The sequence below is a fragment of the Talaromyces amestolkiae genome, assembly GCF_001896365.1.
Source record: "Talaromyces amestolkiae strain CIB chromosome Unknown scaffold27.1, whole genome shotgun sequence".
NCBI classification, from domain to species: domain Eukaryota; kingdom Fungi; phylum Ascomycota; class Eurotiomycetes; order Eurotiales; family Trichocomaceae; genus Talaromyces; species Talaromyces amestolkiae.
The window spans coordinates 267,274-280,557 of NW_024468063.1; the positions used below are offsets into that span (position 1 = coordinate 267,274).

At 45.6% G+C, this 13,284-nt stretch overlaps 5 protein-coding genes across 5 annotated transcripts; 3 read left to right on the forward strand and 2 right to left on the reverse strand.

Moving 5' to 3' along the window:
• Positions 1 to 837: 837 nt before the first annotated feature.
• On the forward strand, positions 838 to 2,409 carry BHQ10_009903 (uncharacterized protein; the record flags this gene model as incomplete). Its single annotated transcript, XM_040882869.1, has 1 exon — positions 838 to 2,409. One exon carries the CDS (start codon positions 838 to 840, stop codon positions 2,407 to 2,409), a length of 1,572 nt encoding a protein of 523 aa, XP_040738405.1.
• Positions 2,410 to 2,791: 382 nt separating this feature from the next.
• BHQ10_009904 (uncharacterized protein) lies at positions 2,792 to 4,756 on the reverse strand (the record flags this gene model as incomplete). The annotated part of the gene is made up of 9 exons (XM_040882870.1): positions 2,792 to 3,024; positions 3,080 to 3,170; positions 3,226 to 3,407; positions 3,461 to 3,644; positions 3,706 to 3,966; positions 4,073 to 4,123; positions 4,187 to 4,290; positions 4,338 to 4,483; positions 4,542 to 4,756. The coding sequence occupies 9 exons, from the start codon at positions 4,754 to 4,756 to the stop codon at positions 2,792 to 2,794; spliced, it is 1,467 nt and encodes a 488-aa protein (XP_040738406.1).
• A 789-nt stretch (positions 4,757 to 5,545) lies between these two features.
• On the reverse strand, positions 5,546 to 7,307 carry BHQ10_009905 (uncharacterized protein; the record flags this gene model as incomplete). The annotated part of the gene is made up of 5 exons (XM_040882871.1): positions 5,546 to 6,317; positions 6,366 to 6,504; positions 6,567 to 6,625; positions 6,680 to 7,138; positions 7,195 to 7,307. 5 exons carry the CDS (start codon positions 7,305 to 7,307, stop codon positions 5,546 to 5,548), a joined length of 1,542 nt encoding a protein of 513 aa, XP_040738407.1.
• A 1,457-nt stretch (positions 7,308 to 8,764) lies between these two features.
• Positions 8,765 to 9,891, forward strand: BHQ10_009906 (uncharacterized protein; the record flags this gene model as incomplete). The annotated part of the gene is made up of 2 exons (XM_040882872.1): positions 8,765 to 8,811; positions 8,868 to 9,891. 2 exons carry the CDS (start codon positions 8,765 to 8,767, stop codon positions 9,889 to 9,891), a joined length of 1,071 nt encoding a protein of 356 aa, XP_040738408.1.
• A 1,228-nt stretch (positions 9,892 to 11,119) lies between these two features.
• On the forward strand, positions 11,120 to 12,235 carry BHQ10_009907 (uncharacterized protein; the record flags this gene model as incomplete). Its single annotated transcript, XM_040882873.1, has 1 exon — positions 11,120 to 12,235. The coding sequence occupies one exon, from the start codon at positions 11,120 to 11,122 to the stop codon at positions 12,233 to 12,235; it is 1,116 nt and encodes a 371-aa protein (XP_040738409.1).
• Positions 12,236 to 13,284: the final 1,049 nt, after the last annotated feature.

Here is a 13,284-nt window from a genome sequence, read left to right on the forward strand (position 1 = left end):
CTATGGTGGAGAGACAGTGATGATCTCATTCCGGACTTCTTTCATACTTGGAGATAGTCCGCCAGGGTTCTCTTTGACAATATTAACTTTCAGCGGTCGTAATCCGTGTATGAATTAGAAACTTCTTAGTACCTAGGTATTTTGAGCTTTGATATTAGTATATATTGTTGTCTGGAAACAGCACGGCTCAATGTTTGAAAAAGGCCATCCACAATTATTATGCAATGACCCTGCCATTATCCACGATTATAGTATCTGTTTTCGGGCCATCACTAGGATACGCTGCTGGCCGGCGTTCGGCCGCTCGGCCGCTCGGCCGACTCGGGCACTGGGCCTAGTGTTACGTACCTAGTCACCTAGTGAACATTAATTTCATGCTCAGGTTGACGGAAATATATAGGTCCCGTAGATTGCGCAGACACTGCGGTCATGTAGTAGTCTAGGTTGTGTGTAGGCTAGCGGCAATCCCCTGATGTTTGCATTCTTGGTTGAATCAATTCGAGGGCATCCAATACTACGTAGCACGGATTACTAGTAATTGCTTACGTATACCTGTACGTGTATCTATGGAGACTTCTACAATAGAAACCCGAGGATCGCCCGTAGATCATTAGTATCTCGCGTGTGTGTTCCACTGTGAGAGCTAATATTTAATGCAACTACATCATGTACGTCGGTTCATATAATCTAACCATGTGAAGTCCGGCTGAGCCAAGTCTTAACAAAGCGAAGTATCTGTGCGTGATTCTAAGAAAACATTATATAAGGAACATGTGGGACACATTCCTCATAGAATCATCCTAAAGGCTTTTAGATGTAAATTACAAAATCATCATCATGTTCTTCTCCCTTATACTTGTCGAATCTCTAGCTGCTGCGAGCACAGAGCCTCTTTACAAGAACCTCGTTAATATCCCAGGCTACGGCTCCGTCCAGGGCAAGGCCGCCCTTAATTCCTCTGTGGCAGAGTATGTGACCAACTGGGCTGATATATCCTTCTTTGGAGGCATTCCCTTCGGTGCCGATACATCTGGGGCCAACCGCTGGCGTGAACCACAGCCAGCCTCTCCATGGCGAAGCACTCTCGATGCTACAGACTTTGGATACATCTGTCCGGCCAGTCAATCTGCGCTGGAGGGCTACTCCCAGAGTGAGGACTGTCTCAACCTCAACATTTGGACACCAGCCAAGTCACCGGACGAAAAACTCCCTGTCGCCATCTGGACCTATGGTGCGGGAAACGCACCGCCAGAGAGCACCTATAACGGCGCTGGAGTCGCTAGCAAAGGAATCATTTTCGTCTCCTATAATTACCGCAGTGGCGTATTTGGGTTTTTGGCCAACAGCGAGTTGACAGAGACTTCAGGAAAAAATTCCTCTGGTAATTGGGGGATTCTTGACCAATTTGCTGCTGTAAAATGGGTCCATGAGAACATCGCAGCATTCGGAGGAGACCCAGATCACATTTCCATCATTGGGCAATCTTTTGGTGCTGCTGCAACATATCACATTGTGAACAGTGAACTGACCGCAGGTCTCGGAATTGTAAACGCAATTTCCGAGTCGGGCGTGCGGTCACCCAATGATCCCAATGTTAATGCATATGAGTGTTCCTATTCAACCCTTACCGACGCAGAAGAATTGGGCGCCGAAATTCTTGAGGGACTGAACGTGACTTCTATCACTGAAGCACGAGCTCTCGATACAGAGGCTCTGGTCAATGCGACCGGTTCCTACGGCATGGCTATTAAGCCTATTCTGGATTACTACGCGATTCCGTCTACATATATCGACACGCTGGCTAAAGGCGCCGGTAACAAAGTACCTTACATAACAGGCAACAATGCCAACGAAGATGGTGCAGCGGCGACTGTTTCTACAACAGTCAGTGAATACGAAGAGTGGCTCAACTCAACATTAGGTAGTGAATGGGCAGCTCAATTCTTGGAGTTATATCCAGCTGCCAACGACACCCAGGCTGGCGAGCAAGAGAATAATATCATCAGAGACACCTTCCGAGTCAGTAGCTGGCAGTACATGAATGGTTTTGCCAGTTCTGCGAATCAAGTAAAGACATACACATACTACTGGAACTACGGCGAAGCTACGCACGCATCAGAAATCGTTTATGTACTAGGGAACCTGTGGGCCCAAAGCGAAAACTATACAGACGAGGCCTATGATGTCTCTAATATTTTGAGCAGCTACTGGGCCAATTTTATGAAGACTTCTGACCCTAACGAGGGTGGGACATACAATAAGGGTGCTTTGCCTGCTGTATGGGAAACAAACTCGCCTGACCGAAATCAGACTTTCCTGATTGGCGCGGAATACAGAATGATAGAAACGGCGACTAGCGAGCGGTTACAGTTGATTTTGGACTATTTCGCTGCTCAAGTGCCGTACTAGCTTGTCTTTCTACTAGTAACACGGCAGAACAAGGAAACCATACTAGCTATCCCTATGGAATATTCAGTTTTCATATCAGGAAATATGGAAGATTCATTATCAGACCATGTATGGCGAAGAGAAGTAGCCTTGGCCTCTTTCATATCTTGAAGCACTAACCTTTGATTAAACGAGAAATCTTGGTCCATTTCTGTAGACATTAATAGAGCGAGGGCGTCGATTTTTAGGCTGCAAGTAGGGCCTATGCGTATCATGCGTAGAACCTGGCCGGCTACCTAATAAAGGACAGCATGTAAGGTTATATCTATCTTGGCATCATATTAGATGATATTCATAGGAATACAGAGTATTCTGCCGATATAATTGAATAGAAAGTCAGGATTCATGCACTCTGAATAACCCGCGCCCTGCCCCCTTTCACCTCATTGTCTACATCATTGAAGTGTCCGATATCACGCGAGGCAGCATCGGCTGCAGTCTCTATCAACTTCTCTTTGACTTCTTGGCCATCAAGTATAGCAGCAATCTCTTCAAGCGAAGGACCTCTGGTCTCTACCCAGAGAAAATAGACGACGATTAATTCAAATAAGAGCCAGACGTCGTAAACAATGTAGTCTAGCTTTTGTCAGCAATCTTGAAAAAACCCACACCACAGCTACATTTTACTTACAGCGCCACTTGATATTAGTCAGTGCGATAGGGTTGGCATATTGATTGAATATCAATGCCATTGCCACAAAGAGATTGTATAATACCAAGCCCTAAGAATATGTAAGCCCTAGAAACGGTTGGGATTTGGCGCCGGACTTGACTTACTCGAGCTCGTAAGTTATACGGAAGAATTTCGACCACGTAGGTGACCTGTAGTGGACCCCATCCCACGGCCATGGCAGTGTTAAATAAGATTATCATAGCTAGAACGCCCCTAGCGTAGGCAGGGCTCCCATCTTCGCCAGCATCGATTTGCTTTTCATACTCTGCCTCTAAGGCCGTCCAAACTGAAAGATATATTAGCGAAAGAACTTTTCTTGATTTCTGTCAGTCTTCGCACCGATATAGGAGACTAGCATTCCTGCTGTGGATGCTAAGAATAAGAACCTGCGAGAGAACTTCTCGACAAAAAGGGAGACGATTGTGGTAGAGATAAGACTCCAAATGGCCAAAACACCGTTGATCAGCGTTTGGGTGGACTCATCTTTGTACCCAATAGAATCCAAAACAAGTGTAAGGTAGTACTAAATCAAAATCAGAACTTGATCGTGGTGATTTTGACTCGTAATACGCGAGAAGACCTACAGAAATGACACCGTTTCCACTCCACTGCGAGAAAAATCCAACGCAGAGAATCAGCCAAAATCGGGTGCGGTTGCCCTTGGTCTTGAAGAAGGCTAAGTAAGAATTATTTTGCGCGAACTCTTGTTCAATGCGCAAGGCCTCGCGAATTTCATGCATCTCAACCGCTACTATCGGATCATGCGGATTTCCATTTGCGTGATACTTGGTGATGATAGCTTGCGCTTCCTCCTCGCGATCTTTAGCAATGAGCCAACGGGGAGACTCCACAATAAATTAGAACGCCATTATCTGAACGACACTGGAGAGCGCCTGTAGTGCAGAGGGAATCCTCCATGCCCAGCTGTTGTTGATTCGAAAGGTACCGTACGTAGTCCATGAAGCTGCGATTGATCCTAAGCTCCACAACGCGTTGTACACACTAACCAATATAGCCTGTTATGGATTAATAAAGGTAGTCCAGGCCCGTCACTAGGTTTCTTACTTGTTGCGATGGGAAGGCGAGTTCCATGATGAGGAGAGGGGCGGCCGTTATATTGAATGCAAGCCCGATTCCTAGTATACCACGTGCGGCGATGAACATTCCATCTTCAAAAAGTTAGTAGGTCTACTGAGATAGACTTCATTGTACTGACTGTTCTGTGCCGCGGCTTGTAGGCAAACTCCTATTAGTAGCACAAAGGACGACGCGACCAGTATTCGTTTTCGACCAAAGGTATCGCAAGCATAGGCACAGAATGGAATGGCAGCCAATTGGCCGACATTCTGAATCGCATTCAGCCTACATCGGCCATTATTACTTTACTGCAAACAGAAGGACCACTGTTCGACGAACTTACAGAGCCAAAGTATTTGCGGTAGGGTTGTGGAAGTAGGCATTCCATTCGTCTAGACTCTGGAGTCCGTTCATCATGCTTCCATCGTACCCAGTTGCGTAGCTTGAGACGAGTGATAGACATAAAATGGCATTGAGCTTGATGATACCGGTATTGGCAAACCAACCAGTATTGCGGCTGGCCAGCACGTCGGCCATCGTGAGAGCGGTGGAGTCCATGACGGGCGATTTGATTATTTGGCCATGAAAAGTTATGTTAAATTTGCGACTGAAAGGCTGACAACGCTACATATGTATGCTTACAACAGTACCCTAGGATCAAATTTCCGGGTTCTACATCGGAAAGAAGAAGTTATCAGATCCTGCTGATGACTAGGGAGAGCAAGATATGGTTTAAGCCACTTATCTATAGGCAATACCTCCACCGGCTAAATTACCGGCTGGTGGACCGAGTCTTACCGTTATCTGGCATATCGTTACTAAACTGCAATTAAGTGCAAGACTGGGCAATCAAATCATGGGGCTTACATTCAGCCACATATGGCCGTTCCTGAGGTATCTATCTCACGCTATAGCTTTGTTGTAGAAGTGTACGGCTTAAACCGGTGATTTCCGCTACATTTGTGGATTCTCAATCAAAATCCGGGGTTATTCCGGGGTTATACTGGAGAGATACGATTGCGCACCGTAGGAATAGCGAACAAGAATGGTCGACCTGTCTACCACTGTGCTATGAGATTTATTTCAACTTGGATCCTCGTGGCGGGTCTTCCCAGGTATTGTCTAAAGACCGAGGCTTTCTGACTACGTATATACAAATATGTTGAAGTCACATGCCCGGCAGTTATGATGATTAGCACGTTTTAGGCTTTAAATTCCAGACTTTAACAAGGTTGTCAACTGAGGAAGGATGCTTTTCTTGAGATTAGGGACTCTATTGGTCTACACAATAGCCTGGCCATGCTTTGAATCATGCGGGATTCTATGGCTATAGGTATTGCTCGCCAGCTACATCTTCCAACGCAAAAGAGTGAAGCTGTGTTTCTGAAAAGTGAATTTTGTCGATCCCTCAGGTCTCCAGACCGTTTCCTGGATCTTGACCACTTCTTTGCCCTGACTGTTGAAGTCCGTCAATTGATGCGACTCTCCCCCCACGATAAAAACCTCAACTTCTGATTGCGACCCCAGAACTGTCAATTCCGTCTCAAAGTTACTGTTTTCGTCCACATTAACCACCGCAAGGTTGACCCATTCGCCGTCAGTTGCTGCACTAACATCGAGCTTCGGAATAGTGCATGTTGATTGAATCCATTCCGGTCTTGTTTCTCCCTTGTATGCCGCACATTGAACATGTACTGCAATAGCTTGACCCCTCATGAATTTGGAAAATAGTAGCAGCGGCCAATATGTTGTCTGCTTGAATAGCCCGGTAGACGAGGTCATTAAAGGTGAAATGACATTCACGCTTTGGGCAATAGTAGCCATTCCGAGCTCCTTGCAGTTTCTAATAAAAATATTGAGCCATGTTCCCATGGCAAGGGCATCAGAAAGGGTATATTGCTCTTCAGCACCCTTATCGCCCGGTGCTCTCTCCGCATCCCAGATGTTCCATTCATCAAAACAAATTTTCGGGCGGCGCTTGCCTCTTGGTCCTGTGTATATTCTGGCGGTGTTAGGCCAGGGGGAATAGTCGATTTCACATCGTGCTAGATCAATCAGGGCTGAAGTCACTTGGATAGCACGTTCGGCAGCATATGGGCTGGATATGTTTCGATAATGGCTAAAGTAGTTAATATATGCCCATGAACTTTGGGGTAAACATGCTTACCTTTCTCCGGCAGAGTAAAAATGTATAGAATGCATGTCGACCCAGCTATGGCACTCTTGTATCACATATCGATCCCAGTCTGAGCAGCCATCCTGGCCACAAGAGACCAACTGAATGGAAGGGTCTAGAAGTTTTAAAGCTTTCCCAGGCAAGTCAGTCGATCAAAACAATATTTTCCCCCGCGGCATGATTTTGACATACCTTTTGCCCATTGGATAGCCTTCTTGGCATAATCCTCTTTCGTATGCTGTTCGACCTGCCTTCTCTATGGGTTAATTTGGAGTGTTTGCTGGTGCAGTCGAGATCTCGCTTACCATGGCCCCCACATCTCATTGCCCAAAGCCCAATATTTCACATTATACGGTTCAGTATGACCGTTTTTGCGTCTCTGGTTTGCATAGTACGTATCCTTGTTGCCATTACAATACTCGAGCCAGGCCAACGCATCCTCCAAAGTGCCAGTACCCATATTCAGGCACAAATATGGTTCCGTACCGACCTCTTTGCACCAGTCCATGAACTCGTCAGTTCCAAATTGGTTGGTCTCAATGCCATTCCAAGCTAGTTCTGGACGTGATGGTCGCTTGTCTTTCGGGCCAATGCCATCTTGCCATCGGTAAGTAGCCACGAAATTGCCGCCTGGGTATCGCACGACCGGTACATTCAATTCCTTGAAACAATCAATCACATCGATTCGAAAGCCCTTCGAGTTGACCAGCCCGTGATTGTTATCTGGTTCATACAACCCTCCATAGATGCAGCGGCCCATATGCCTAGATCCTCGCAATCAGCCAACAATTAGCTCAAAAAAAGAGGATGAATGACGAACTCCGTGAATCCTCCATAGATCAACGGGTCTATATTGGCAATTGTATGACTTGGATTGAGAGTGATAGTTGATTGACTGTTGTTATCATCAGCGAGTACTGTGATGGTTGTCATCATGTCCTCCGGGAATCCCTGTTTATGATCAATTTGCTTATGCCTGAGTTTACAATTATCGCAAGTTGATGTTGACCGTCCGAAAGCTGAAAAACGTTTATTAACATCCTTGGGTGAAATGTCAGGGGATAGCCGGTGTTTACCGGGTTTAACTACTCGCTAAAAGATGGTCTACTTTTTTTGACGCTAGAAATTTAAATCGGAGTTTGTCCGTCACTTTTCATCTCCCTCTTTTGTTCTTCGGGCAATCCCCGTTCTCCAATGATCATCAATAAAAGAAAAGAATGACAGATCAAACCCCGCGAGTCACGAGGCGGCGCCGAAGGCCTGCTCGTTCCTGCGTTGAGTGCCGGCGTCGTAAAATCAAATGTGACCGACAAATGCCGTGCAATCATTGTACTACAACTAGAAAACATTGTGTGTTTAGCAGTGGTCCTACTAGTAGACTGATTGACACGAGCTCTAGCCAACTTAATGGATCTCTTATCACGCCACGACAAGCGGAACCGGTGCCTGCTGAAGCATGTGGAAATGCTGACCCGATTCATGAAAATACGCGTCAGGATCCACCCCCAGAGGTGAATGAATCGTCGAATAATATTTTCAATGTAAAGCCGGGGCGCGATGATCGAATCAATGAGCTCGAAAGTCGACTTGGAAGATTGGAAAATCTGCTCTCGTGTAGTGAGCCAAAAATCAGTGTTGATATTTCACGCGCCACGAGCCTGGCTGAAAGCGGATGTGCGTCAAATCCAGTTTTACAAGGCGCAAAGCCAATATTAAACAAGTCTCGACTCTTCGGACGAACCCATTGGACGAATGATGTTCCTGAGGTAAGTGTCTACACCTGTATATTGGCAAAGTAGCTAAAAATATATATACCGTAGTTCAAACGAATAAGTAAATTTATGAATATAGAAACGAACGACCCAACTGACATCGAACGCGTCAAGACTTTGAAATCAGAGATACACATGTTACTCCAGAAATCCAAGCTTCTCGCCAAAACAATTAAAGCATCCAGGCCGACTAGATGTTTACCGCTCGTGGAGCCCCAACTGCCCAAAAGGGTGTTTGCGGATACAATGGCCCGTTTATATGTGTCACATTTTGAACTGTGTTTTCGCATTCTCCATATCCCATCATTCTGGACCGAATATGAATCATATTGGCAAGATCCTGTTAATGTTCCAGATGCGATGAAGCTAAAGGTCCAGCTCGTTATTGCCTTGGGATACAGCATTTACCACGAGTCTGATAACTTGGAAGTGTACTCGACAGTATGTCAATGGGTTTACTCCGCACAGGCATGGCTGTCTGCTCCTTTGGAGAAGAATCGAATTGGGATAAGTGGATTGCAGATTCAATGTTTACTGATTCTCGCACGCCAGTGCCTATCAATAAGTGGAGATCTGATTTGGGTTGCAATGGGAACCCTTGTTCGTACGGCAATGCAAATGGGTCTACACCTCGATCCGAGCCATTACGATGACATGAGTGTTTTGTGAGTCATCCGATAGAGCGAATGATAGAGATAGTACTAATTCCTGCATTCATCAGGGACACGGAGTTGCGAAGAAGACTCTGGGCGACTATAATGGAGTTGAACGTACAAGCGTCACTGGATGCCGGAATGCCGCCAATTGTTTCGATACAAGATTTTGACACAGAGCCACCGTCTAATATAGATGACACTGACATGGACGATTCTACCCAGAAGATCTCACCAAAGCTACATACTGTTGTGACGGATACTTCTTTACAGATATTTCTATTCGATTGTCTGCGTCCTAGATTGAATATTTTACGAATGATGAACGGTCTCAACCCAGACATGAGCAGGGACAAGATTGTTGCTCTGACATCGGAAATTAACAATCATTGCAATAATTGTCGCGAGTTCGTGAAGAAGGATCCCCAAACTGGAAGCGATGTCTTCCGCCATAACTTGTCTGATTTGTTGATTCGTCGTTTTCTACTAAGCCTGCATCGCCCCTGGGCCTGTAGAGCTCATGCAGGCCCTTTGTCCTACTTTTCTCGAAAGATAAGCTATGATGCTGCTGCTACCTTACTCTCCCCCACAACGGACGATAGTTTCGCACATTTACTGCTACGCGGCAGTGGCATCTTCAAGAACCGTATCATTCATGTGTCTCTGGCACTAGCCTCAGAGTTACTAATTGAGATCCAAGACAAAGGATCCAACCCAATCACGCAACAACCCTGGGATTACCGATCCATGCTCGTAGCTGCTGTACACGAAGCACGGTCACAATCGGCCCAACGCATGAAGTTCGGCGAAACAAATGTCAAGCTACATATGAAGCTGAGCATAGTTCTGACCAAAGCGGAGGATCCTACGCTGGGTCAATCGCTCCAAGAACAAATGATTGAGAGCGCCAGAGACAGTCTACAAATGTCATATGCAACTATACAAGCAAATATAGGTTTACCAGCCAGTCCATTGTATGATGTCACTTTGAACATGCAGGATTTCTCGCCGTTGTTGAATTTTGATGATATTTTGAATGCTGCGGACCTTGCCCTGGACGAAGCTACCGCGTCTTTGTCCTCTATGTACTAAACTTGTTTTACTAATTGTTACCTATCGGAAAACCTGCGCATGAAAGACTTTGTAGAAGACTTGCAATATATCTGTCGAGAGGTCAAACTGCTTGGATGGGCAAGACTAGCACATGAAATAATAACTAAGATATCACTTTCATAGTCACGAGATGCCCTACACATGTTTTACTTCACACCAGGGAAGCGTATACCGGAATAACCTTTTATAATTGAAAGCTCTCAGACGAGACGTAAGTGCAGTTGCGTTGCGATTGTTCAACGCTACGCTAATGCATCAATGAAAGAAAGTCAAGTCCGAGGTAGTATCCGATGGAGGTAAAGCGCATAGCTAAATACTACCGGGTACCTTTTATCTATTTAAATAACAATATATTCATAGGCTAGTAACACTGCATAATGAAGAATTGGAATTTAACTGAATAGTCATTGGAAAATTGACGGGCCCAAGAAGCACCGGTGCAAAAATGCAATGGATGCTTGCCAGCACCTCTGAAACAGGTCAACAAGGTTTTAGGTGGCTAATGTTGTGAAATCTTCTCATTTACACAATGACCAGAATTCAGTGCTCCAAGTATCAATACTATCTGCAAAATATACTCAACTAATGCTTGAGTACGAAGGACTAACCGACTTGACCCTCCGTAACCTAGAATATATAGAAGAGTCCGGCTAGGATGGCGGAGATAATGTAAAATAGGCTTGTTTTAATGACCAAGCTCAAGAGCTGGACAATCCTGACACGGGCTAGTCCATTTTTGCAGGTTATATTCGTCGCGGCTAGTCTTCCATTGAATAGGCCCGTAACTTAGTTAACATAAGTTACTTTCCACGAGTATTGTGTAATTATTAGAGGAAAGGTCAATTCTGTTGTATGTAGTGCGGCCATAAGCAGCGGAGCGGAACAGATGACGGAAAATTTCTAGCTGCCCACCCAAGCCAGGTTACGTGTAGGTAGTTAGTGTATATGTTAGGTAACTCTAAGCCCCCCAGTTTTATTGTCGTTTGGCTTGCTTACGCCAATCTATATCGTTCCAACTGGTAAGCCTAAGCCCGCAGTGAGAAAGCCGCTCGCGGATTTAATAAACCTCCCGGACAGGTATATAAACAGCTACTTGTTTGTCATAAAGTGCATTATGAAAAGTACCAGCTCATTTATTTTATCCTTATTGATAGATCTCAATTTTTTCTCTCTTTGACAACATAACATCAATCACCCTGCTTCAATTATGGCATCCCAAATCCCATCCCAGCATCGAGCTCTCGTTGTGACCAAAGTTGGCTCAGATCTGGAAATCCAGACCCTTTCAACACCTAATGCTGCTATTGGAACCGCTGTCTGCCGTGTCCTTCAGGCTGGCGTACTATCTTATCATGGAGAGATCTACAGTGGACAGCGCCCATATCCTTTACCACTGCCACTCGTGGGTGGTTACAGTGCCGTTGGACGTATCGCAGCTGTCGGGGAAGACGCAACGACTTTGACGCCGGGACAACTCGTTTGGATTGATTGCGTAATTCGCGGTCGTGACGATCCGAACAGTACATACCTTCTGGGCATCCACGAGGGCATGGACGAGCGAAGCAAACAGTTGTCGCATAATGTGTGGCATGATGGAGCCTTTGCGGAATACATGAAGGTGCCTCTCGAGAACTGTATCCCACTTGACGAGGGAAGATTATTTAAGGAACTAGGATACACAGCCAAGGACCTGGTTTACCTCTCCCACCTTCTAGTGGCATTTGGGGGGCTGCGAGACATTAAGGTCGAGCCAGGTGAGACAGTGATTGTCAGTCCAGCCACTGGTAACTTTGGCGGTGCTGGTGTCCATGTTGTCGCTGCAATGGGGTGTAGGGTAATTGCCATGGGCCGGAACGAAAAGGAGCTTGCGCGAATCAAAGAAGTGGTAAAAATCGGTTTACCATCTGCCACTATTGAAACCGTGAAAATCACAAACGACGAAAGCAAAGATACAGCAGCACTAAAGGCTTTTGGTACGATTGATGCCGTATTGGATGTTTCCCCACCGTTTGCAGGAGAGTCGACTCATATCAAGAGCGCCATAAACGCCATAAGACATGATGGGCGAATCAGTGCGATGGGCTTCATCGCTCATCCTGTCGTTGGCTGGCAGTTCGTTAACAAAAGCCTGATGCTTAAAGGCAAGCTCATGTACGAGAGAGAAGATATCCTACAATTTGTCAAGATGTTGGAAAGGGGTCTATTCCCACGGGGCTCGGACTTTGTCCAGACGATCGAATTTGGCTTGGATGATTGGAAGAAGGCCTTTGATACCGCAGCTGAGTACACCGGTATTGGCAGGATTGTTTCTCTGGCGCCATAAATTGCTCATCTTCTCAATGCTGTTCAGATTAATCTTCCTTTTGTTGAGTATTTGAGAACTGTCAGGGTTTTTTGGTTTAATAGTGGAAAAACACTATTCTGAGTGTTCAAATCCGAGAGTACAGTTTGCGGTTCATTGAAACGTCAATATCAATGCAAATATTAAACGCAAAAGGATAACCCTATGATAATTAAGATTCCATGGAATAGTTAGTCAATCAAACCTCGAATGATTTAGTACTTAAAAATAAGCCAATCAAGCTGGCAGGTCGTAGGCGCCCTCGGCCTCGGTGCTCACAGTCACCGAGGCTTCGTCAGCAGCTAAATCTGTTCAGGGTATTCCACTAGCCCAAGTAGGCTCTAGGCTGCTTGCCAGATGGTTAGGTAGCGCGCGGGTTGGGCGCGTAGAGTCAACTCATGATGCCTGTCGCTGTGAATGGATTGCACGGTCGTGAGATTTTGGAGACTAAGAGAATCGGAAAATACATTCTCGCGTGGTAAAACATAGCTCAAGTAATCTATAATCATACAGAATAGTCAACTAGTCCATTTCATATCGATCTGCGGCTTTTGCGCAGTTTCTACTCCGACGGAGTACTTTTGTGATGGACTTAAGTGGAGATAAGGGCAAACGGCGTAGCGTCACACGTAGTAATACAGTGGATGGTTATTTCGATCTAGCAGACCATCCAACACTACTCCGTCATTCCTTGTAATTAGTGCATCTAGACAAGCCAGTCACAGCTAGACATAGGGTCGGTGCTAAATCCGACAGGACGTGGGAGGCAGATCCCGGAAGTTCGGCACTTTGTGATTTTGCAGTGCTAGACGAATGGGGTAGGGGCCGAAATGATAAAAAGAAGATTGCCATAAAGAAAAAATCTCAAGATAGCTCCTTACTCTTTCTTTGAACATTTCTGGACCGCTTTGTGTGCTACATGAATCCATATCTCGACAACCAATGAAGATTTTGCCACAACTTCCGAACATTTGAATTCTGGAATCCATTCTTACGTCGAGCAGGGAGACAACGTTGGAATGTCGGGGAAG